Raw genomic sequence first — 21,969 nt, forward strand, 5'->3', positions numbered from 1 at the left:
CAGTGACCCCTGTCCTAAGGGGCGGGCTCTGTGGTTCTCAGCCCTGGCCATTTGGTTGGTAACTCAGTGAAAAGAACCGTTTAATGAATGAACCTGTTTACCCCTCAAGCTGCTTCCACAGTTCTCAACGGGGAATCCTGCTTGTCGGCTCCTGCCCACTTCCCCAATCCCTTCACCGGATTATTTTGAAACTGGCCCTAGAAATGATGTCACTTCATTCAGAAATACTTTAGTGTCTATCCCTCAGAGAAAAGAAAATGATGCTTTAAAAAAAAAAAAACATAATCACAGTACTCTTATCACAACTAAAAAATGATCAATAATTCCTTAATATCAAATATCCAGTCAATGTTTAAATCTCCCTGATTTTATTTTATTATATATATTTTTTCGTATACACTTCTTATTATATATATTTTAATGCTGGTTTGTTTATACCAGGATCCATACAAAATTGAAGCGGTGTTTTAAAAACACTGCGCCCAGGGCTCCTTCTCCTTCAGGGATTCTGACTTAATTGGTCTTGGGTGGGGCCCAAGCGCCAGCGTTTTGAAAGCTCCCCAGGTGGTTTTAATGTGCAGCCAGGGTTGGAAAATGCTCTCTACCTTTCCCCCCACTAGTTCCCTGCCAACTCCTCCGCACTCAGGCCGTTAACTCCTTCCTCCTGTATCTGGCCTGCAGACCTGGCAGCTCCCAGAGCGGCGTCACTAACGTGCCTGCTTGGACAAGTGGAGGCCCCTCCTTCCAGGTGGACCCAGCACGCCTTGTCCCTGCAAATTCCTATCCCATGTGTACCTCCTCCTGTTTCTTTCTCCCCTAATATGCCCGGTGCTTGTTCTTGCCTTGCAAGCATAGACGATTTTTTTTTCCCCGTGAAAATAGCAAAATTCCTGCCTCAGGAAAAAGTGCGAACTTCCCCAGGGGCTGCACTCATTTGGCTGCTCAAGTGGCTAAGCCGCGCTGGAGCCGAGCGGGGCCTGCTGGGGACTTGGCAGCAGATGTGAGGAAAACTGGCGATTTGAGTGGGACTTGAACCCAGCGCTTTTGGGGGAATCTAAGAAACCTTCCTCTCCTTAAGATGTTGGCCCCAGGAGCATTTTAGAGAATGAAGCCCACATACGTAGCTGTCTGCCTGTGCTCACAGCCAAGAGCCTGCCTTCCCATGGCTGCTGTCTGTCTCCCAGCCCCACCCCTCCACTCCACTTGCCTTTGGGATCTGTTCCTCCCTCCCACTCCATGGAGTGTCCCCCACTCCATGCCCCACTGAATGTTGGTGAAACAAATCTCATCTAAAGTAATGAGCAGTCAACTACCCTGATGCTTGGGGCAGGCTGGGCAGAGGTGGGGAAGGGGGTAGGGAGCTGAGTCATTTATAAAGCTTAATAAAGATGCAGATGAGCAGCGCTGACTAGGAACCCCAGAGCCAGGCTTATTCATTATTCAAAGTTATGTAAATGCCACTGGGTCCTGCATGTTAGAATCCTGCCCCTTATCCCTGCTGCCTCTCTTGGGGCTGACAGATCCACCCCACCTTGTGCCTCCCTCTGCCCCCACCCCGGTGCTTGCAGCATTAGCCCTGCCATAGGCCTGTGCCCAGAGCCCCGTTTCAGATCCTACCTGCAGAGTAATAAAAGTCCTAGGCCCCCTCTCCAGCCAGCGGCCGTCCAGAGACTGCGCGGGGAAGCCCTGGCCTCCAGGCAAGCTGTATAGGCCCATACAGAGGGGCTTCTCATTTTGTAAGTTTTCGAGGATAGAATACCATAAGCATGCCAATCTACATGTTTTAATATCTCCCAAATCTACTTAATGGGATGGATTAGCTGAAGTCTAACTTTATCCCTCTTGCTACGTACGCTGAAAGCCCAGCAGACTCACTTGAATCACTCCTTTGAGGAGTCAAATGCAGAGTCCCTTTCCAGCCCCTGTGTCCAGGCTGCCTTTCACCCTTCTAGATAGTTGACCCTCCTTCCAGGTTACACGCACATGGCTCAAGCTCTTACACCTGCTCTGGGATACGAGACCCTGGGGCGGGTTGGATGGTACTAACGCGGAACCTGTCTCCCCATCTCCCCACCGCGATTACTGATGCGTACCCCGCAATCGCCTAGCTCTTAGGACTCAAATTCCTTTCCCCAGACTCTTCCCCTCTGTGCCAGTCTTTCCCTCCTTCCTCCCATTTTTTGGAGAGGCTGAGAGATGAAAAATTGGGTCAGAGTCGCGATGGCATCGATCGCGCTGCTCTCCCTCCTCTCCTGGCCGCCTCGCCTCCCTCCCCGCCCCCTGGCTATTTTCAGCTGCCTCCGCTTTCCTCAGTCTGGTTGGCAACCAGGCCGGCCTCCTCAGTGCCCTTATCTCTGCCCTGCAGCCTGTGCAGACCCCAGCTGCCCTTCCCGAGGTCTCTAACTGCCTGCCCGATTGATTTTGATTTTCTTCCATCTCCAAGAGGCGTAGGGTCTGCCTGAAACGGGACGCCTGGCCACGCTCAGGCGGAAGGGAAGCGGGAGATGAGACCTCAGGCGGAAGGGAAGTGGGAGATGAGACCGGCATGTCTATTTTGGCAAGTCCTCCAGTATGACCGAAACCCACAAGTTGTCCTCCGACCCCTACTCTTCTATGATCCCGCCCCACTCCAACTAAGGAATGGTTGCTTCCTCCCACTTGGGCATTCTGGCCCCATTTCCTATGGCTTTGGGGGTGCGCAGAATCCCAGGAGGTCCTTGTTGGCCTTCTTGGCCACACATTGCCAATCTCTCTCCCTTCTGCGCCACCCCTCCCCCACGCCCCCCTCTCCCACTCATACCCCTGCCTTCTGCTCCTCCCTGGGAGCACAGGGCCTCAGCCAGCCCCCGCAGGGCTCGATGGCATCCCCCATTCGTCCTTTCTCAGCTTCTTCGAGACACTGGCCTTCCTTACGTTGTCACCAACAAGCTGAATAAGGCTGGATATTTTGGAAGGGGAGCTACAGCTGGCTGGGGGAGGGGGCGGTGGCGCCAAGAGAAGGCGGAGGGAACTGTGGGCAGCTATGGGGCTGAGGGGACATTCCTAGCACCCTTTCTCCCCAGCTCTGCCGCTTGGGAGCTGGTGGATCTTACACGAGTCCCTCTGGACTTCATTTTTCTCTCACCCTCGATGATAACACGATACTCTGCTTTACAGTTCAGTTCGTAACATTCTTTCACATGCTGCCCAGAGCACCCATCTGAAAGGGCAGACCCTCCCCCAGCACCCCCGTCACCTCCTCTCGTCACCCTGCTCTGCTTTCCCCAAAGCACTCATCACCTTCTGATATAAGACAGATTTTATTTACATGTATTCCTCACGTGTCTTCTCCCCACTGGACAATAAGCTCCGTAAGAACAGGGATTTTTAAAAATTGTGGTAGCTACACATAAAATTTACCATCTTAACCATTTTTAAGTATATTCACATTAAGTTCATTCACACTGTTGTGCAGCCAATCTGCGGAACTCCTTTCATCTTGCAAAACGGAAACTCTATCCCCAAAAACACACCCCCATTTCCTCCTCTTCCCAGCCCCTGGCAACCACCACTTTACTTTCTATCTCATGAATCTGATGACTCTTGACACCTCACATGGGCGGAATCATAGTGTTTGTCTTTGTGACTGGCTTGTTTCACTTAGCATAATGTCCTCAAGGTTCATCCCAGTTGTAGCATGGGTCAGAATTCCCTTCCTTTTTAAAGCTGAATAATAATCCATTGTGTGTACATATCCCATTTTGTTTATCTATTCACTCACAGATGGACACCTCGTTTGTTTCTACCTTTTGGCTATTGTGAATAATGCTGCTCTGAATATGGGTATATAAATACCTCTTCTAGACCCCGTTTTCAATTCTTCTGGGTATATACCCAGAAATGGAATTGCTAGATCATATGGGGATTCTATTTTTACTTTTTCAAGGAACCACCATACTGTTTTAGAACAGAGATTTTTTTTTTTTTTTTTTTTTTTGAGACAGTCTCGCTCCCTCTCCTTGGGTAGAATGCAATGGCGTCATCGTAGCTCACTGCAACCTCAAACTCCCGGGCTCAAGCAATCCTCTTGCCTCAGCCTGCTGAGTAGCTGGGACTACAGGCACACGCCATGACACCAGGCTAATTTTTCTATTTTTAGTAGAGGTGAGGTCTTGCTTTTGCTCAGGCTGGTCTCCAACTTCTGAGTACAAGCGATCCCCCCACCTCGGCCTTCCAGAGTGCTAGGATTACAGGCGTGACCCACCATGCCCAGCCTAGAATGGAGATTTTGATCTGTTTTGTTCCCAGATACACCCACAGGGCCTAGCACAGTGCCTGGGACACAGCAGAGGCTCCATAAATATTTGTGTATTCAATGAATAAGTGAATAATCTTATTGGAACCTCACACCAGCTCTATAGAGCTGGTGAGTATTACTATTTCCATTTTACAGAGGCTGAGGCTGGAGGAATCGTCTGAGATCACCCAAAAAGCAGACTTGGCGTAGCGTCGACAGGCTCGCTGGCTTTTACAACTCGCTGGAGAAATCAGTGCTCATACACAGGCCTAGGCCCTCGAGGACTCAGGCAGTTGAAGAGTAATTTCCTCTTGGTTGTATTTCCTTTGGGAATATTTTACTCTCATTCCCACTGCCCAGTCTTCCTTCACCACTCAGTGGCTCAGTGACTCCTCCTAACGTCTCCACCCCACCCAGCCTCCGTCTTTCTCTGCCCAGAGCATTTTAACTCCTGTCCTCTTGGGTCGAACCTGCTTGAGTGCCTGTTACAGCCCTCACCCCTCCACCCACCCCGGGGTGGTTATGAGCCTGTTCCCTTCCAAAGCAATTAGTGCAAGGAGGCCAGCCGCCGCGGTGCTAATGCTGTTTCATTAAGTGGGAGCAATCCTAATGATAATAAAATGGCACATTTAACATTCAAACATTGAACAGGGTTTCTGAGCGAGTGTGTCTCTCTCCTTCTTTCTGGTATAACAGCTCCATCTTCATAAAGACCTGACAATACACCTTAATGAGAGACCGGGGGCTGAGCATCCTTGCAGAACCAGAGAGGGGATGAGGAGGAGGCAAAACACCCAGACAAAGGGGGTGCGGTGCCTCGAGGGGATCAAGACTCCAAGGGTTCCTGGGTTAATGGATTCTGTGGTGCTAATGTAGATGATTAGAGCCTGCGAGAGATAAGCCCACCATGGACTGGAAATGCAGCTATTTGTTTGTTCAACAAATCTCTTTTGACACATTTTTATTGTGCATCTAAGATCAGCCAGAAATTTTATGGGCATTTGTGATGGAGGGTGGCTCTAATTGTGGAAAAAGGAACTCCAAGGGCAATAGTGACCTATAAGAGACCATCTTATTCCCCCTCTCTTGGGCAGATTTAGTCAAATCCATTTCAAGTTCATCAAACATCCCAGCGAAGAGAATTTTAACAACTGCTTTGGTCTCCTGAGCCAGTCCTTGTGCCCTTCCATATTGAAACATCCATCCCAAAGGTCCTTGCTACTTTGTGATTGTAGAATATCTGATTGACCTTTTGCAAGCATAAAACTAGTTGGGATTAGGGAGCTGGCCGGGGAAAGAAGGTCTACTCGACCATCCGGGGTTTATGGGGGATTTAAGAGAGGCAGAAAAGGATGACGTTGCAGGGCCACTTCTTGCATCTGAGCAGGGGCTCTGGTGCACAGAGGGGAGGCTGCTGGCCTGGGGTCAAAGATGAGCTTTGCCCAGGCCAGGGAAGCGGCTGATTCGAAAAGGTGTCAAGTCATAAGATGGCGTTAGTTTCATGCTTAATTCATACAGGATCTTCCCCACGACAGGGGCCAGCTTGAATCCATGCCCTAGGAAAAGAAGAGTAGATTGTCAAGCAAGCAGATTGTCACCCTCGGGGAGAGGGGGGGAGAAATAGGGAGAGGGAGAGAGGGAGAGAGAGAGAGAGAGAGAGAGAGAGACTGAGCTCTCCAAAAGTTTCCTGTTTACCCAGACAGGGCTGACTTTCCTCTTGGTCATATCTCAAAGCCAGAAGTTGTCTCCCACCGTGAGCACCCCTTTTCTGACTTCCCAGCCTCCTTATACACTCCAAGTCCAGGGTTCAATACTTACCTGGGCAGCTAAGAGTGTGGAAATACCATTTTGCCTGGCACTGAGGTAGGTTGGCTTTAAGGCACCCGATTTCCCACAACGGGGCTTACCAGAGAATCCAGCACCAATGACAATGTTGTCATACTTCGGGTGGCGATCGAGAATAAAGTGCTTGTCAGGGGTGTTCTAGAAAGAAATAATCACACTTGCATCCTTTGAGGATACAGAGAGGAACTGCAGGCTCTGGTGGGCAGGGCCTAGGCTGGGTTTCTTTCCAGAAAGAATGGGAGTGGGGCACGGGCAGGCTTTCTGCATGCCAGGCCCCCTCTGGGTGTGCCAGTCCTTCTCTTTTGTCCATCTGCCTCTCTTCTCATTCAGAGCTATGAACACAGTAGGTGCTCAGTTAATCTCTGTAAACTAACTTTCGCCAAGACGCCTCAGGCCCTGGTGACATCTGTCTCTTCTCTTTATCCCCAAGGCCTGCTCAACTAGAGGATCTTGCCAAAATAATTTTTAGAGCACTTCTGGGAAACACAGTGAAGGACTGCCAGGCATAAGCCTAGTTTCCTAATGAAAAAGATTATGAATAATCCCTAACAGGCCCCTCTCTGGTAGAGGCGAACCGACCCACAAAAATTATTCACTCATTTGTTTAAAGTCACAGACGATGTCAGGGGTCAAATAGAGTCGGGCCCGGCCAGAGCAAGGTCTGTCTGTCTCTCCTTCCCCGTTCTCAAGCCGTGAGAGGGCCTGGCGAGGCTGCCCCAACCCCTTACCGTGTACATGCAGTGCTCCATGACGGCAGGCTCTGGCTTCAGGCCAGGTAAGTGATTTTTGACAAAGCGGCACAGGACTTGGACGTCTTGGCTGTCTGAGCGAGCCTCGGGGCAGTCCCGCTCATCGGGGTCTGCACGGTTGCCGTGGTGATAGCAGACCTGTCTCCCAATCAGAGCGACACGAGTGGCTGGCAAGGGCCCGGCCCTCCACGCACACCCACGTCCAAGGGGCAGGCTTGTCCACAGGATGGCCCTATCCATCATTCCAGCTTCCCCCCCTCCTTGGCAGATGCTGCTGGGAGCCACCTGAGGTTGCCTGGCTGTGGGTCCCCGCCCCCACCCTATGGTTGCAAAGGAAGGGCTCCCTTCGCTGGGCCTCGGGGCAGCTGAGGGTCTTTCCTTGCAAATTGCAGCAGCGAAATAGGCTCCTCCGCTGCCCTCTGGGGCTGAGCCTCTGCGGAGGGGAAAGTGAGAGCAGCTGCCCCAAATCTGCGCAGGCACCTCACCTTCATCAGCCCCGGGTACTCTCCCGCGGGCAGCCCATAGATGTGGTGGGCGGCTTGGCCCAGGCCCAGGAAGCACGGAAAGGCCTGGGATGCACTGTAACTCCCGGGAACCTTCTCTCGCCAGTAACACACGTTGATCCGCAGGGTCTTGAGGCAGGGAGCAGGAGGGGGAAGGGATAGCCAAGGAACTCTACAGCAGCCTCAGCAGTTTCTGCTGCGGCCCTGCAGCCCTTTAACACAAGCCTGCATGCCCCGCTGAACTCCTCCGTCCTTGCTTCGCCCACTTCTGACATCACTTCCCTGTTGCACACGTTACGGCGCCCAGAGACCTCCGAACCTCTGTCTCTTCCCCATCCGCGGTTTCCTCCCACAGCTTCGCCCGCCCCTACTTGTCCCTCTTTCTGGGAGTCAATAACAATACCTCATAGTTACTGGGTGCTGCTATAATGCCATCTCCTAAGGACTTATATACATCATATCATTTAACTCCCCGACAGCCCCAGGAGGTAGCTATCTATTACTCCCCCACATCACAGGTGACAAAACTGAGGCTCAGGGCCGGGCGCTGTGGCTCACGCCTGTAATCCTAGCTCTTGGGAGGCCGAGGCGGGCGGATTGCTCAAGGTCAGGAGTTCAAAACCAGCCTGAGCAAGAGCGAGACCCCGTCTCTACTATAAATAGAAATTAATTGGCCAACTGATATATATATAAAAAAAAAAAATTAGCCGGGCATGGTGGCGCATGCCTGTAGTCCCAGCTACCCGGGAGGCTGAGGCAGAAGGATCACTCGAGCCCAGGAGTTTGAGGTTGCTGTGAGCTAGGCTGACGCCACGGCACTCACTCTAGCCTGGGCAACAAAAGCGAGACTCTGTCTCAAAAAAAAAAAAAAAAAAAAAAAAAAAACTGAGGCTCAGCGAGGTGAACTAATTTGCCCAAGGTCGTCCCCTTGCAAGTGGCAGATGCAGGACTCACACTCGACTGTCTGGCTCCAAGGCTGCTTCTCTTAAGCACCAACCCCCGGGCTGCCAGCTCCTCTTACCTGGAGAGGTAGCTCGATTCCGAGGGGACGGAGGAGCCAGTTGGTCCAGGGACCCGCCGTGATGATCAGGCTCTTGGCTTGGTAGCTCCTGGAGGCGGTTTTCACCACGACCGGCAGCCCTGGCTTTATCTCCGTCACTTTTTCTCCATCACGCACGTCGCCTCCCAGCCGCCGCACAGCGTCCTGAAAGGGCGGGGCAGGGAAAGGCACATTGGTCCCATATGCTGTTCACACCTGGTGGACAAAGAGCCCTTCCCTTGATAAGGCCCGGCCCTACAGGTCGAGACTGAAGGCAGCAGGGCAGGGCCATCATTGGAGGGGCTCCGGGGCTGGCCGGCTGGGACCCGGGATGCCCAGAGCGGGGAGCTGTGTTGGCCCATGCGGTGTGACGTCACCTGTAGGGCTCTGAGGGCCTTGTCTGCGTAGAGAACCCCTCCGGACCTGTCCAGGATCCCCACTTCTCCCACGGACAACTGAATATTTGGGAAACGTTGCTTCATTTCCTCAGATGAGAGATACTGGTGTTCTAGGCTCTGCCTAGACAGAGTAGCCTGGATTGTCTTAAATTCTGGATTCTCCTTCAGCCCCAGTATCAGCAGTCCAGTCTGCCTGTAAAAAAAAAAAAAAAAAAAAAAGCCACCTAAGTGAAGGTACATGTCAAAGCCCTGGGCCATTTGCTCTCCTTCTTCAGCAAAGATCTAGGTCCTGAGCATCAGGGGAGTCATGGCCTCATGGACAGAGGACAGGAGGTGGCCTCTAGACCCGGTCACAAGAGCCCCAGTATTCTCAAGCTGAATTCCCCAGCTGTCACTGTTGTTTGGTTGGTTTGTCCCCTATCCTCCTTCCTCAGCATCCAGCCTGTCCTTGAAAGCAGAGAGCCTAAGTCCTCTTTCATCTTCCACACCTTGAAAGTCGCTTTGATAAGATTTCAGCCCCTCCTCCTGTCCCCTGCCCCCACTCGCTATTTCGAATAATGCTCCCATCCCCTCCACACCACCCTCTGCCCCGTTCCTCTCTCCTTTCCCTCTTCTTGTCATTTGATGTTTTGTCCCCTCCCGCGTGTCTGCCTGTCTCTCAGTTCCTTCTCGGAGGCTGCCCGTTTTGTGGAAAGGGTCCTAAATTGGGAGATCTGGCTCTGCTTCTAGTCCTGGCATCACTTTGGTGTGACCTTGACTTGGCTACTCACCTCTCAGGGCCCAGACTCCTCTGCCATAAGACGTGCCTGTTGGACTGTTGATGGTTCCACACTAGGGTGGTCCCTCTGACCCACCCAGGGACGCGTGGAAACGGCATGGGCCATTTTTGTAGTTGCCACCATGTCTGGGGGTGCCACTCACATTTAGTGGGTGGGAGCCAGGGATGCAGAACCCCCAATGCTCAGGAAGATTCCACCCCAAAGGCCAATGGCACCCTCATGCAGGATCACTAGCCAATGGTCTCTTAGGACTCCAGCAATAGGCCGGGCGTGGTGGCTCGCACTTGTAATCCTAGCTCTCTGGGAGGCCAAGGCTGGCGGATCGTTTGAGCTCAGGAGTTTAAAACCAACCTGAGCAAGAGCGAGACCCCGTCTCTACTATAAATAGAAAGAAATTAATTGGCCAACCGATATATATATAGAAAAAATTAGCCAGACATGGTGGCACATGCCTGTAGTCCCAGCTACTCTGGAGGCTGAGGCAGGAGGATCGCTTAAGCCCAGGAGTTTGAGGTTGCTGTGAGCTAGGCTGACGCCACAGCACTCACTCTAGCCTGGGCAACACAGTGAGACTCTGTCTCAAAAAAAAAAAAAAAAAAAAAAGGACTCCAGCAATAAATTCAGTGATTCTGCGATTCTGTTTCTCCCTGTACCTCCCACTATGTCTCTCAGTCCCTAAGGGAGCAAGGCAGTTTCTCTTTCATGCTCCCTGCATCTTTGTCACAAGAGACCAGAGCCCCCTTCTGGGGGGAGTAGATCTAAACAATAGATGGGTCGCTCTGGCCCTTGGGACCATTCCTGTGGTCCCCGTGTGTCCCAGTCTGCCGCACTCACCGGCAACAGCCTGGTACATCCCCCAGGTACCTCGTATAAAGCTCGTAATAGCCTATAATGGAGTCTCATGGATATTACATGCTTCCAAATCCCACATTATCTGGTTGGGGGGATTAAAGAGAAGATTGGGAGGGGGTAGGGACGCAGTGGGCCCTGGGGCGGGTGTCAGTACACAGAGCCGCGCAGCGTGCCCAATGCATTCGCCACGGCCCCCGCCTCCCCAGCATTCACCACTGGCGAGATAGCAGCGAGAGAGCCGCCTCTTCAAAGCTCAGCGGAGGAGGGATGCTGGCGAAATCCCCACTCGCCAGGAGGAGAGAGGCTTTTTTCTCTGGCCCCCAAAAGGACTTCGGATTGGTTCTCAGGTAATGAAAACTTGCCTGGTAAACTTCTTAGCCAACAAGATAATTATAAAGTCATCCAAGTGTCTGTTCTTGAGCCCTTTTTACCCAGATGGGGTCCTGGCAAGGTAAGATTCCGGGAAAGACGTGGCTCACACTTCATCTCAGCAGATACGATGTCAAACCCTGGCCTGGAAATTCCAGAGCAGCGTCCTCCAACCTCTGCCTGCCACACACCAGCCTTGGCCTCTCATATACTCTGAAATTTACTTTCCCTTTTCCACCCTTCCTTCTCTCCTCCCCTCCTTTCTTCCTTCTTTTCTTCCTTCTTTTCTTCCTCCCTCCCTCCCTCCCTCCCTCCCTTCCTTCCTTCCTTCCTTCCTTCCTTCTTCCTTGAATTAAGAGCTCTTCTTACAGGAATGCCTATATGGGAAAAATGAACTCATGCCAAGACAATGGGCAAATCTGTTGAATTATGAAGTGCTGAGTGATGTTCTAATTCCCAAGCCGTCCTGCGGTGGATGAAGCGGGAGCTCCCCATCCCTGGGAGTAATCAGCGAGCTGATTCCGCCGGTGAATGTAATTGTGCCGATTGTAATCATTTTGCTCCAGCTCTCTGCCCCTGTGGCATTTATTTCTTAACCCAGATATTGATCTAACAGTGGGGAATTTTCCATCTGAATTTGTGATGCCGGACCCTCCCCTGGTCAGAAGATGTGTTTGGGGAAATTCTCATTTTCCGTGGATCACAGCTGAGCTATTTGGCCTGAGGGAAACCGTGCACTGCTGGAGAAATGCCTTGGATTGGAGAGAGATTTTTGACCATTATGAGCAAATCGGAAATAAATGTAAAACACTGCCTAGAAATGCAAAGGCCTGTCATTACGGGAGATAGGTGAGAGTCTCCTATGGGAGATGCCTAGAGAATTGGAAATCAGTCAATCAAAACCGGGATTGGAGACCGGGTCTTTTCCCCCCAGGATGAAGATAGATGACTTCCATGGGCAGATTGAAAATCATTTAAGTGCTTATTTTCTTAATGGCTTTTTCTAGATACCAATAAATAGACTGCTCATTCTGCATCCCTGTGCTCCGGGCCTCCCCTTCCTCTTTTTCTGCTCAGATCTGGGCCACAAAGTTTGGAAAGGAAACGGGTGAGAAGAGACAAGGGCACCTGAAGGGGGAAAAATGAGCAGGGACTGACTGGTTGGGACTCGCTAGAAAGAAGGGACGGAAGCCAGCGCTGGGGTTGCAGGGAACCCTAGAAAAGAGTGCAGCTCCCAATGCCCAGGGTGCCCGTCTGCTGAGTCCAGAGCAGCTGGTATGAACTGTGCCTTCCTCCCAGCGCTAGTTTGATCCAGCACTAGGAAGAGGTGATTGACGATTTCTCCCACTGCCCCTGTTGACTCCCCAGTGGCCGGACCAGTGCCACAGGTGTGATGTAGGGAGTTGGCACTCAGGGATGTCCACCAGTTACTGCAGCAGGACAGGGTGCAGGATGGGGGGAGGGAGGGCAGAAACAGGAGGAGGAGACCGCTCCCCTTGCATCTATTCCCAAAACCTCTCCCATCCCAAGCTCTCCCCTCTCTGGGTTCAAAGTGCCAGGCAAGCCAGCTCTCAGCGTCACATTGAGGAAGGGGCTGGCGTGGGGACTTGGTAATGGCTGCTGTCTTTGTTGGTTTTGGAGGAGCTCTTTGCGTTTCATCTTCCGCTCAGTGGGCCGAGGTGGAATTGGTTAACAAAGACTGCTCCAGGGAGGGGACGTGGCTGACAAGGCAGACACTTCGCAGACACAAGAAGCAGCAGCTGCGGAAGGGGCCACCAGGTTCTGCCAGCAGCTGTACTGCCTACGGCTGTGATCTTGTCTGATATTGTCAGCTAAGCAGGGGCAGCCCGGGTCAGGAGCTAGATAGTGGGACTCAAAGGGAGAAGGCGGGGCAGGAAAGAAATGGTCCGCAGAACTGGGCTTTGCTGTTGGTGTCAGCGTCCTGGCTGTACACATCACAAAAGATTCAGACCTTGTGATCTGACACATGTGGCTTTGTCTGTTCCCAGAATATATGCAAATATCCTGAACCCACCCATGTTTAGTATGCCACTGCCATAGGAAGCAGCCACATAAAAAGCATTGGACAGCCACCTTAACTACCTACTCCTAATGTTTTTTTTCTTTTTTCTAATCATCATCAAATAACATTAAGTATGTTCATATTTATCAGTTATGGGATGGTGCTGGTTCTTCTAGAAGAACCTGGAGAGACGTAAGGACCACAAAGATGATAAATCACTTAAAGAATCAGAATCAGGAGTAACAGCTAAAGGAGTTGGAATGGCTTTTAGCCCGAAGGTAGAACTATATTCAGATACCATTCCGAGAATGGGAAGTATCCTGTTCTGTATCCCACGAAGTAAAAGAACCAAATAAATTAATGTGCCTGAGTAAATCAGGTTAGCCATAAGAAAGGGCTTGTTAATAATAGAATAATAATAACAATAATAATAATACTTAGCACTCTATAGTGCTTTAAAGGTTTTTAAGGCACGTTCATATTACTTTTCATTTTTCATAACTGGAGCTTTGAGTCATCGGAATGGTCTTTTAAGAGGGCTGTGATACTTCCTTGTCTTCAAATGAACAGTAGCAGTCTTTTGACATTAGGAGGACTTAAGTATGAATTTATTTGGAGACGGGAATGGACCGGGGAACCAGTTACAGGTATCTTTTAGACCAGGGGCCAGCAAACTATGCCCCTGGGACCAAATCTGGCCTTCTGCCTGTTTCTCTCTGGCTCATGAGCCAAGATGGTTTTTAAATTTTTAAAGGGTTGATTTTTTAAAAATCAAAAGAAAAATAATATTTCATGACACATGAACATTATATGAAATCCAAATTTCATTCTCCATAAATAAATTTTTTTGGAACACATCTAGGTTCATTTATTTATATCTTGCTTTCATGCTACAATGGCAGAGTTGAATAGTTGTAACAGAGACTTCATGGCCTGCAAAGCTTAAAATACTACACGGCCACTTACAGAAAAAGTTTGCCAACTCCTGTTCTAGATTAGGAGTACAGTAATTCTGTGATTTATACTAATGGGTTAAGACCCTGATCACTCAGTAGCAACCTTCTCATAAGGTTGTGGGAGACTTAAATGAGTTATTTATATGAAGTAGTTAGAATAGCCCCTAATAGTTTCATTTTCTGTGTTTTTAGAGACGAGGTGTCACTCTGTCACCCAGGCTGGAGAGCAGTGGGATGATCGTAGCTTGCTGTATAACTTAAACTCCTGGGCTCTAGCAATCCTCCTGCCTCAGCCTCCCGAGTAGCTGGGACTACAGGCATGCACCGCCACACCCAGCTAATTTTTAAAAATTTTTGCTTGCAATGTTGCCCAGGCTGGTTTCAAACTCCTGTCCTCAAGCCATCCTCTTGCCTTGGCCTCCCAAAGTGCTAGATTATAACTGTGAGCCACTGCACCTGGCCCCTAGTTTCTTACTGTTAGTCCTAAATATGTGGTAAGGAGGAGGAGGATTTTCCACGTAGTTCTAAGCTCATTACATACTTATCCTCACAATAGGCCCATGAAATGGGTATTATTGCTCCTACTTTGCAGACAAGAAAACTGAGTCTCACAGAGGTGACACTGTTCACTCCAAAGCATGCAGCCAAGTGCATCAGAGCTGATATTTCCAGCCAAGCCTGACCAGATCCGAAGCCCTTCCAAATTCCGGTCCTCCTGCCACGAAGGAAGATTGTGAGCCTCTGAGAATCTTCTACAAAGGGGTCCCTTTTCCCCCTCCTGTAGCCTCGATGCCCAGGGTTGTTGCAGGCCCTCTGTCCCCTCCTGCCTTCTTCCTCCATTGCTCAATGGAACCAGCCTGTGGCCGACCCTGAACCGGTGGAAGGGATTGCCACTTACTATCAGTTCCTAGCCACTGCATCAGGTCTTTTACAAAAGTCTCATTGTATCCTCACAGGGCCCTGGGAGAAAAAGTGACGCACAGAGAGGTAAAGCAACTTTTCCAAGATCACACAGCTGGTATCGGGGTAGAGCACAAAGTCAAACCCAAGCCTGTCTGACTCCAGAATCAGCTTCCCTCTGAGAGATACAGATCCTCTCCTAACCTCTCTCAGTTGCCTCATTGTCTGCTGGGAAGCCATGTGCCCTCCAAGGCCTGGGGCAGTTCTTTTAGCACAAGATACTCAGCAGTATTCATAGGCAGCTGACAGAGAAGGGTCCCTTTGCCAGGCCACCCCCCAGCAAGACATGTTCCTTTATTTGGGTGCTGGGTGCATTAGCTGCCTCTGAATAAATCTGTAATTAGCTGCCCTGGCTGTATTTGCATAATGGATTTCACTTTGTTCTTAAGTTAATGGTGTTTCTGCAACAGAACAGTAACCTCTTGGTTCCTGTCCATTACAATAACTGCCACCCTGTAGGGTAGAGCCAGGGTTTGTGGGAAGTTCAGATAAGACTCGCAGAGGAGGTGGGAGGGGAAGCCGGATGGCTAAAGTTCCCATTGCATCACAGGTCACTGGCCTTCCTGTGAGTGTTTGAAGGGTCAGCGCGGAAGGGGGCTTAAGTGTTAGACCCGTGGAGGCAACAGAGAGAGAGGTGCAGCCTCGCTCCCTGGCAAGCACTCGGCCTGTTCCTACAGGAGAAGGAATTCAGAGAATGAAATGGACTTATAGGGTCACCATGGGGGCGAGGACCCAGCATGAACAGTCTCGATACCGGTAGGAATATGAAGAATCCAAAAAGCAGCTGCGACCCCATCTCAACCCCTGCGCCAAGTCTCAGAGGGCTCTGCAGAGGCACAGGTACAACCTCGGGCAGATCCTCGCAGCCTGCCCAGCTCTGTGCCTCGCCAGCAGTTTTGCCAATACGGCCTCGGCTGGCCTTGGTCACGCGGTCTGAACCCAGGCCTGGAACTCAGAGCCCAGAACCAGCCAGCTGGCCCTGTGCGGTGACCATAATGGCAGTGAGAAGAATGACAGCTTCCGTGCATCCGGCACTCCTCTAGACCTTGTGTCCCTCCCACTGCGTTTCCAGTGTTCGTGGCACTGCCACCCGACACACTAGAAACACCTCTAGGTGCGGGGCCCCATGATTCCAGGGATTCCTCCCCCAGCCCACCTGTGCAGCGGGGTTCCAGCCTCCTGCTCCAGCTGGGCCCATATCCGATAGCATTCATCCATCATCCGGGTGTAAAAGTCTTCCGCGTACGCCTTTCGGATTATCCGGCTCTGTCCATGGGAGCTCCCTCGGGAGTGCGGTAGAAAGAACTGGAAGCGGAGAACAAGAGAGACAAGGGAAGCCGCTGCCCCTTACACTGTCATCTCATTGCGCGCTGTCAACCAGGAGCCTCTTAACTTTTAAATATTTCCATACAATCTTTCCAAATTCCCTTTTATGACCAATTTGCTGACTTGGCAATCAAGATAGAACTTCCTCAGTAGCACGAACTTAGGCTTTCTTTCTGTTAAGGTCATTCATATCCAGAAGTCCCTTTGTTAGCTAATTTGTAACCATTCTGTTGCAATCTCACTCAACTTTGATTCATAAAGACTCTAGTCTAATCTCCAGCCCTTCCTCCTACTTCCCAGGGCTGGATAGCAGGGGGCTCTGCTCCCCCAGAACCAGTCTTCTCACTGACCCCAGACTATCTTGCATCTCCCACCACTGTGCCTCTGCATAAGCCATGCCCCCCACTTTGGATGCGCTCCCTCTCTCTCCCCATTGAAACACAAAACATATTTGAGGGCCACGTGCAGTGGCTCATGCCTGTAATCCTAGCATTTTGGGAGGCCGAGGTGGGAGGATCACTTGAGGCCAGAGCTCAAGACCAGCCTGAGCTACACAGAGAGACCCCTGTCTCACAAAATATATATTTAAAAAATTAGCCGGGTGTAGTGGCGTGTGCCTGTGGTCCCAACTACTTGGAGGGGGTGGAGGGGCTGAAGCAGGAGGATCGTTTGAGCCCAGGAGTTTGAGGTTGCAGTTAGCTATGATGACACCATTGCACTTTAGCCCAGGCAACAGAGTGAGACTCTGTCTCAAAATAAATAAATAAATAAATAAATAAGAAAGAATCTTCTAGATCATTCTAGTCTAGTCTGTTCATTTTATGAACAAGGAAACTGATGCTGACTTTATTTTCCGTGGCTTCAGACCACTCAGGCTAAGGGAACCAGCACAAGATGGAGAGTCTCCTGAGAGGATGAACCAGGGATTCCTCAGGCTTTGATAAAATTAATAGAGAAAGGAAGGTTTCTAACTGCTCCAGCTCGTGACCATGAAGAGTAAACCATAACTAGCCTGGACAGCTGTCGGCAGAATGGGAAGGAAGGGTCTCCTGCAGCAGAAATCCTTCACAGTGAATGGTGGCCCTGGGGCCACACACAGGGCCACACACAGAAGGGACACACACACAAGGGACACACACACACTGGGGCCACACACACAAGGCCACACACACACACACGGGGCCACACTCATGTGCAGAGGTCACTGCAGACTGCACTGCATGGCATCACTTTTCCTTTAAAGAAAAAAACGAGACCCAAGTCTTACTTTCTATCAAACAAAGAGGCTGCTATTGTCCAGAGGGGGCAGGAAAAACAGAAGCTTCTGTTGGGTTGTGGGGTGCGAGGCCAGGAATATGCAGGGGAGTATCCTACCTTTTAGGCTGATGAGTCAACCTTTGCCTCTAGGCAAAATTATCTTTACTTCAGGCTACCCAGAGGAGAACTGATTGTTTTTCTGGTCTGGATCAACCATGTGGGCACAGAGGAGACAGGGTGGCAAAAAGGAAGAGAACAGGGCCTGGGACACTTCTTAGTCAAGGGCAAGAACTGGGAGGCAGTAAAAGTAGGAAATGTGCCTAGAAACCCAATGTGGGTCTAAGAGATGGTGAAACTCTCTTGGAATTGTCACAAAAGACACCAGGCAGCCAAGCTACCAATTGCACAGAATTTGGGGTGATTCAGGCTCTTTGGCCCTGCCCCATAGCCTGCTGGCTCTGGAAACCTCTCTCCTGCGGAGGACAGGAACAGTCCTGAAGGCCAGGAGTGCAGAAGAGACACAGTACCTGCTCCAGCAGGAGGACCTTCTTCCTGTGTCTGGCCAGGTGGTATGCAGTGAAGCAGCCCTGGATGCCTGCCCCGATCACAATGGCGTCGCAGAGATCTTTCAGAGCAGCCATGGTGCCCACTTGGTCGGTGCTACGGTCGCAGAGCCCACGAAGCAGAAGCAGAAGGCAGGCAAAGGTGACTCCCAGCTGAAGTAAGAGGAAGGCAAAGTCCAGCCTGGCCGGTTTTCCCACAATCCCCCGAGGCCACACCCCTCTCCCCTCTCCAGCCCTCCCCACCAGCCTGGCACAGGGATCAGCCTCCCTTCCCCTGCAGAGCAGAGCTGGGTAGTCTGATTTGTGAGGTTTAGCCCAGCTCAGCTGCCAGCCTCACCCTTGCATCCCTCTAGCTTTCTATTCTTGGCTCAATTATTGTCATGCAAATGGGCTCCTTCCTTTGCCACCTTCCTGTCTCATTATGATCTTTGTCTCAGGACTTCGGCCCTGGAATTTCAATGGCTCCTAGACCAAGCTGGGCACCAGGAATGCTGCCTCCCCCTGCTGGCTTCCTCCTCTTCAGCCTGATTTCCTTTAGAGATTCTAGAGGGCCGAGCTCAGACCTTGGCACGATGCCCAGGGTTAAGCCCACCTCCCTGGTGGGTGGTGATGTCAGGGGTATAGGCAAGGCCCATTTTGAGGGCAGTCTCGTGATTATGAAATTATTCTCTGCATGTTTTACTTTCATTTGAAGAAAGTAAAAGAAGAAATGATCCTGAAAAAATGGGAAGGACAGAATGAGAGAAGGAGCCCTCTCCTCAGACACAGAAGGGACCAGGCACCAGCCTAGCGCCTACAGCACCCGGTGCTGAGTGCCCCTCTGTGCCAGGCAGGGTGCTGAGTCAGTGCTGTGACCGGCGCTGGAGACAGAGCCAGGATCTGTACAGCCTGATTCTTATATAGTTTGGGGCTCCTCTTTAAGAAAAAGGAGGCTGGGTGTGGTGGCTCACGCCTCTAATTCTAGCACTTTGGGAAGCCGAGGCGGGAAGATTGCTTGAGCCCAAGAGTTTGAGACCAGCTTGGGCAATAGTGAGACCCTATCGCTACAAAAAATTTTTTAAAAACTAGCTGGACCTAGTGGGCACGCACCTATAGTCCCAGCTACTGGAGAAGCTGAGGCAGGAAGATCACTTGAGCCCAGGAGTTGGAGGTTGCAGTGAGCTACAATGATACCACTGTACTATATCCAGGGCGATGGAGTGAGACTCTGTCAACAACAAAAACAAGAAAGGAAAAAGTGAAGCCATCTTGGGTCCTCTAGCCCAGCCTAGCCACCAGCAAAATACCACTGAGTGACCCAGTTGGTGCCACATGGCACAGAAGAACCACCCAGTCAAGCTCCATCTGAACTCCTGACCTAAGAAATTGTGAAATAGAATAAAATGGTTGTTGTTTTGAGCCACTAGGTTTTGGGGTGTTTTTTTTTACACAGCGATAACTGAATCACTACTTAACAGCCAAAGCCACGGAGGCTCAGAGAGGTTATATCTTGCCCAGAGCCACACACCTGGCATGCAGAGACACTGGGCTGTGAACCCAGGTCTGTCCACACCAGAACCCATTGCTTTAACCACTGTGCTGTAGTGAGGATTGGTCAGACTTGTAGTGATGATTTTGATGTCAGTATTTGCTGTTTCTCTCACGGCCATCCTGTGAGTAGGAGAAAATAAAGGTCCAGGAAGCCCAGATAACTATGGGAAGATGCCAGTCCCAGCACAGTGACCTGCTGAAGCCCCCGGCAATGCTTCTACTTCCACAAATAATCCCCCGGAGTGGCCTTGGCAACTGGCTGTCCTCTCAGCCTGGCCTTTTGGTTCTTAGAAAACCGGGAGCCCAGAGAGGGGGTGCCACTCGACTGGCTTTTTTTTTTTTCCTTCTGAAAAATATATCTCTCTAGAGTCTAGAAGTCATCTCAACTCCATGCCACCCACCTCTCAACAATTGGACAGCTCCCCTGGAGTAAAAAATCACAGGCATAACCGAGAAAAATGTACTATTTAAGTATGTAAAGGCTTGATATAAATACATAAAGTCAGCCCCCAGATTTCTCTTGATAAGATGTCAGAGGAGATGAACAGTTTACACACAAGGAAAAGCAGACAATAAATCGTCACATGGAAGTGTGCCCAGTCTCACTAGCAATGAAAGAAATGGGAATTAGATAGCTGTAAGGTACTATTATGTGCCTATTAAATGAGCAAAAATAAATAAACATGACAAAATCTTATATGTTGTCAGTGCTGTGGGGATGGAGATAGAGTGGGGTGGCCATTCAAGGGGTCTGGGTCTCCTAAAGGTTGCTGAGGCAACACACAACAATCAGGATAAAATGGCTCAAACCTCTGACCTAGACATTCTGCTCAGGGAATTAAACCATAATAGGAGAAAATGGTACGAAGGCATTTATATCTGTGCTTTTATAATATGAACAAATTGGAGCCTGGCCACGGTGGCTCACATCTGTAATCTCAGCACTTTGGGAGGCCGAGGCAGGAGGATCACTTGCGGCCAGGAGTTCGAGACCAGCCTGGGCAACATCGTGAGACCTCATCTCTACAAAAAATAGAGATGCATGCACCTGTAGTCCCAGCTACTCAGGAGGCTGAGACAGGAAGCCCACTCGAGCTCAGGAGTTTGAGGTTGCTGTGAGCTGTTGTGATACCACTGTACTCTAGCCCAGACAACAGAGCAAGATCTCATTTAAAAAAAAAAAAAAATAGAACTAACCCAACAACCAGGACTAGCTGAACAAACTCTGGCACGTTTACACAATGGAATACTATGTAGCTATTCAAAATGACAAGCTTGAGGAATCTGCTCCACGCAAATGTAAGAAATAATATTGAGGAATAGAAGAACACAGACACAGCGATCACAGCCCTGAGTTATCTGCATATGTTATCAAAGATCTAAAGAGAGGCCGGGCACCGAGGCCGGGTGCGGTGGCTCACGCCTGTAAGCCTAGCACTCTGGGAGGCCGAGGCGGGTGGATTGCTCAAGGTCAGGAGTTCGAAACCACCCTGAGCAAAAGCAAGACCCTGTCTCTAATAAAAAAAAATTAAAAAATGATCTAAAGAGAATTTGGTGAGGTAGTTGAGCTTAATGCTCATTAGTTTCCTATTCTATAAAAATGGCATATCCATTCACAATTTGTAAAAGAAGGAGACATCCTCTGGGTCAGCAGACCTTCAAATCTCCCTGGTCACTGGTTCCAGGGCCTGGGGAAGTTCATTCTTTGTTCTAATCTCAGTTCTTCCTGCTGTCCCCCCCCCCATTTCCCATTGTTCAATCCTCCAGGGAAGCTGCAGAGCATCTCTGTACCCCTCCCCCTCCATTTTGCTTAATATAATATATCCCTTCAGAGATAAAATGACAATTCCATTTCCCCATCCCTACTTCACAAGCCTGCCCTGGATTCCTGGACTCAAGCATTCTGCTTCTTGTTAAGAATTTCAAACAGCTCCTCCGAAAGCACATACTGGCCACGGCCCAACCTTGAAATGAAAAGCAAATCGGCTTCTGAAGGCTTCCCCTTCTCTCAGGCTCGCCCGTCCTTGCTGTCGTGACAGGGGCAGGCAGAGAGAAGGTACCCACTCAAATTCCATTTTAACGCCCGTTCTGGCTCGGAAGACTATTAAAGGGAGAGCCAGCAGCCCTACACCTTGCTGCCTGTGTGTGTCAGCCATCGCTGCTCGTGTCCTGGGGCAGAGACGCGCAGGATATGAGGCTGAGCAGCTCATCTGATGGCTTGATTGACACTTCGCAGACGGGGGTTGGGAGAGGCGAGCCAGGGAAGCAGCAAGCTGTTCAGATCAGAAATAATGAGGACCCGAACTGAGCGAGAGCATGGAATAAATAAGACAGACCTAAGAGTTGGATGTCGAGGGAGAAGCTTCTGTTCTTTTTTCCCTGCCCCACTTTGCCAAGGAGCCTGGGGCAAGGAGCAAGCAGGCAGACCAGGAAGGGCCCCTCTGGACCCGGCCAGCCAGCCGCTGGGTGTCTGGGGCCCCACGTGTGCAGAGGATGCCAGTGTGAGAAAGCCAAGCGCGGCAGGGCAGGCTTTGTGCGTGGTCT

The 21,969-nt window shown here is 50.5% G+C and overlaps 1 protein-coding gene across 1 annotated transcript; it reads right to left on the minus strand.

Moving 5' to 3' along the window:
• Positions 1-5,220: 5,220 nt before the first annotated feature.
• On the minus strand, positions 5,221-18,048 carry PIPOX (pipecolic acid and sarcosine oxidase). The gene is made up of 8 exons (XM_012740727.3): positions 17,860-18,048; positions 15,906-16,054; positions 8,790-9,003; positions 8,395-8,577; positions 7,356-7,502; positions 6,850-7,008; positions 6,184-6,259; positions 5,221-5,832 (listed from the first exon to the last, which is right to left on the minus strand). Exons 1-8 carry the CDS (start codon positions 17,971-17,973, stop codon positions 5,702-5,704), a joined length of 1,173 nt encoding a protein of 390 aa, XP_012596181.1. The 5' UTR covers positions 17,974-18,048; the 3' UTR covers positions 5,221-5,701.
• Positions 18,049-21,969: the final 3,921 nt, after the last annotated feature.

Source organism: Microcebus murinus, chromosome 18 (genome assembly GCF_040939455.1).
Source record: "Microcebus murinus isolate Inina chromosome 18, M.murinus_Inina_mat1.0, whole genome shotgun sequence".
In the NCBI taxonomy this organism is placed as follows: domain Eukaryota; kingdom Metazoa; phylum Chordata; class Mammalia; order Primates; family Cheirogaleidae; genus Microcebus; species Microcebus murinus.

Bases quoted from the DNA above. Each gene is read 5' to 3' on its own strand.
- PIPOX (XM_012740727.3), bottom strand. From the start codon at position 17,973: ATGGCTGCTCTGAAAGATCTCTGCGACGCCATTGTGATCGGGGCAGGC. The intron at 8,578-8,789 runs GTGACGTCACAC...CCGCCCTTTCAG, and splicing joins AGGCCCTCAGAGCCCTACAG to GACGCTGTGCGGCGGCTGGG. The intron at 6,260-6,849 runs GTAAGGGGTTGG...ATTTCTTTCTAG, and splicing joins TGGAGCACTGCATGTACACG to AACACCCCTGACAAGCACTT.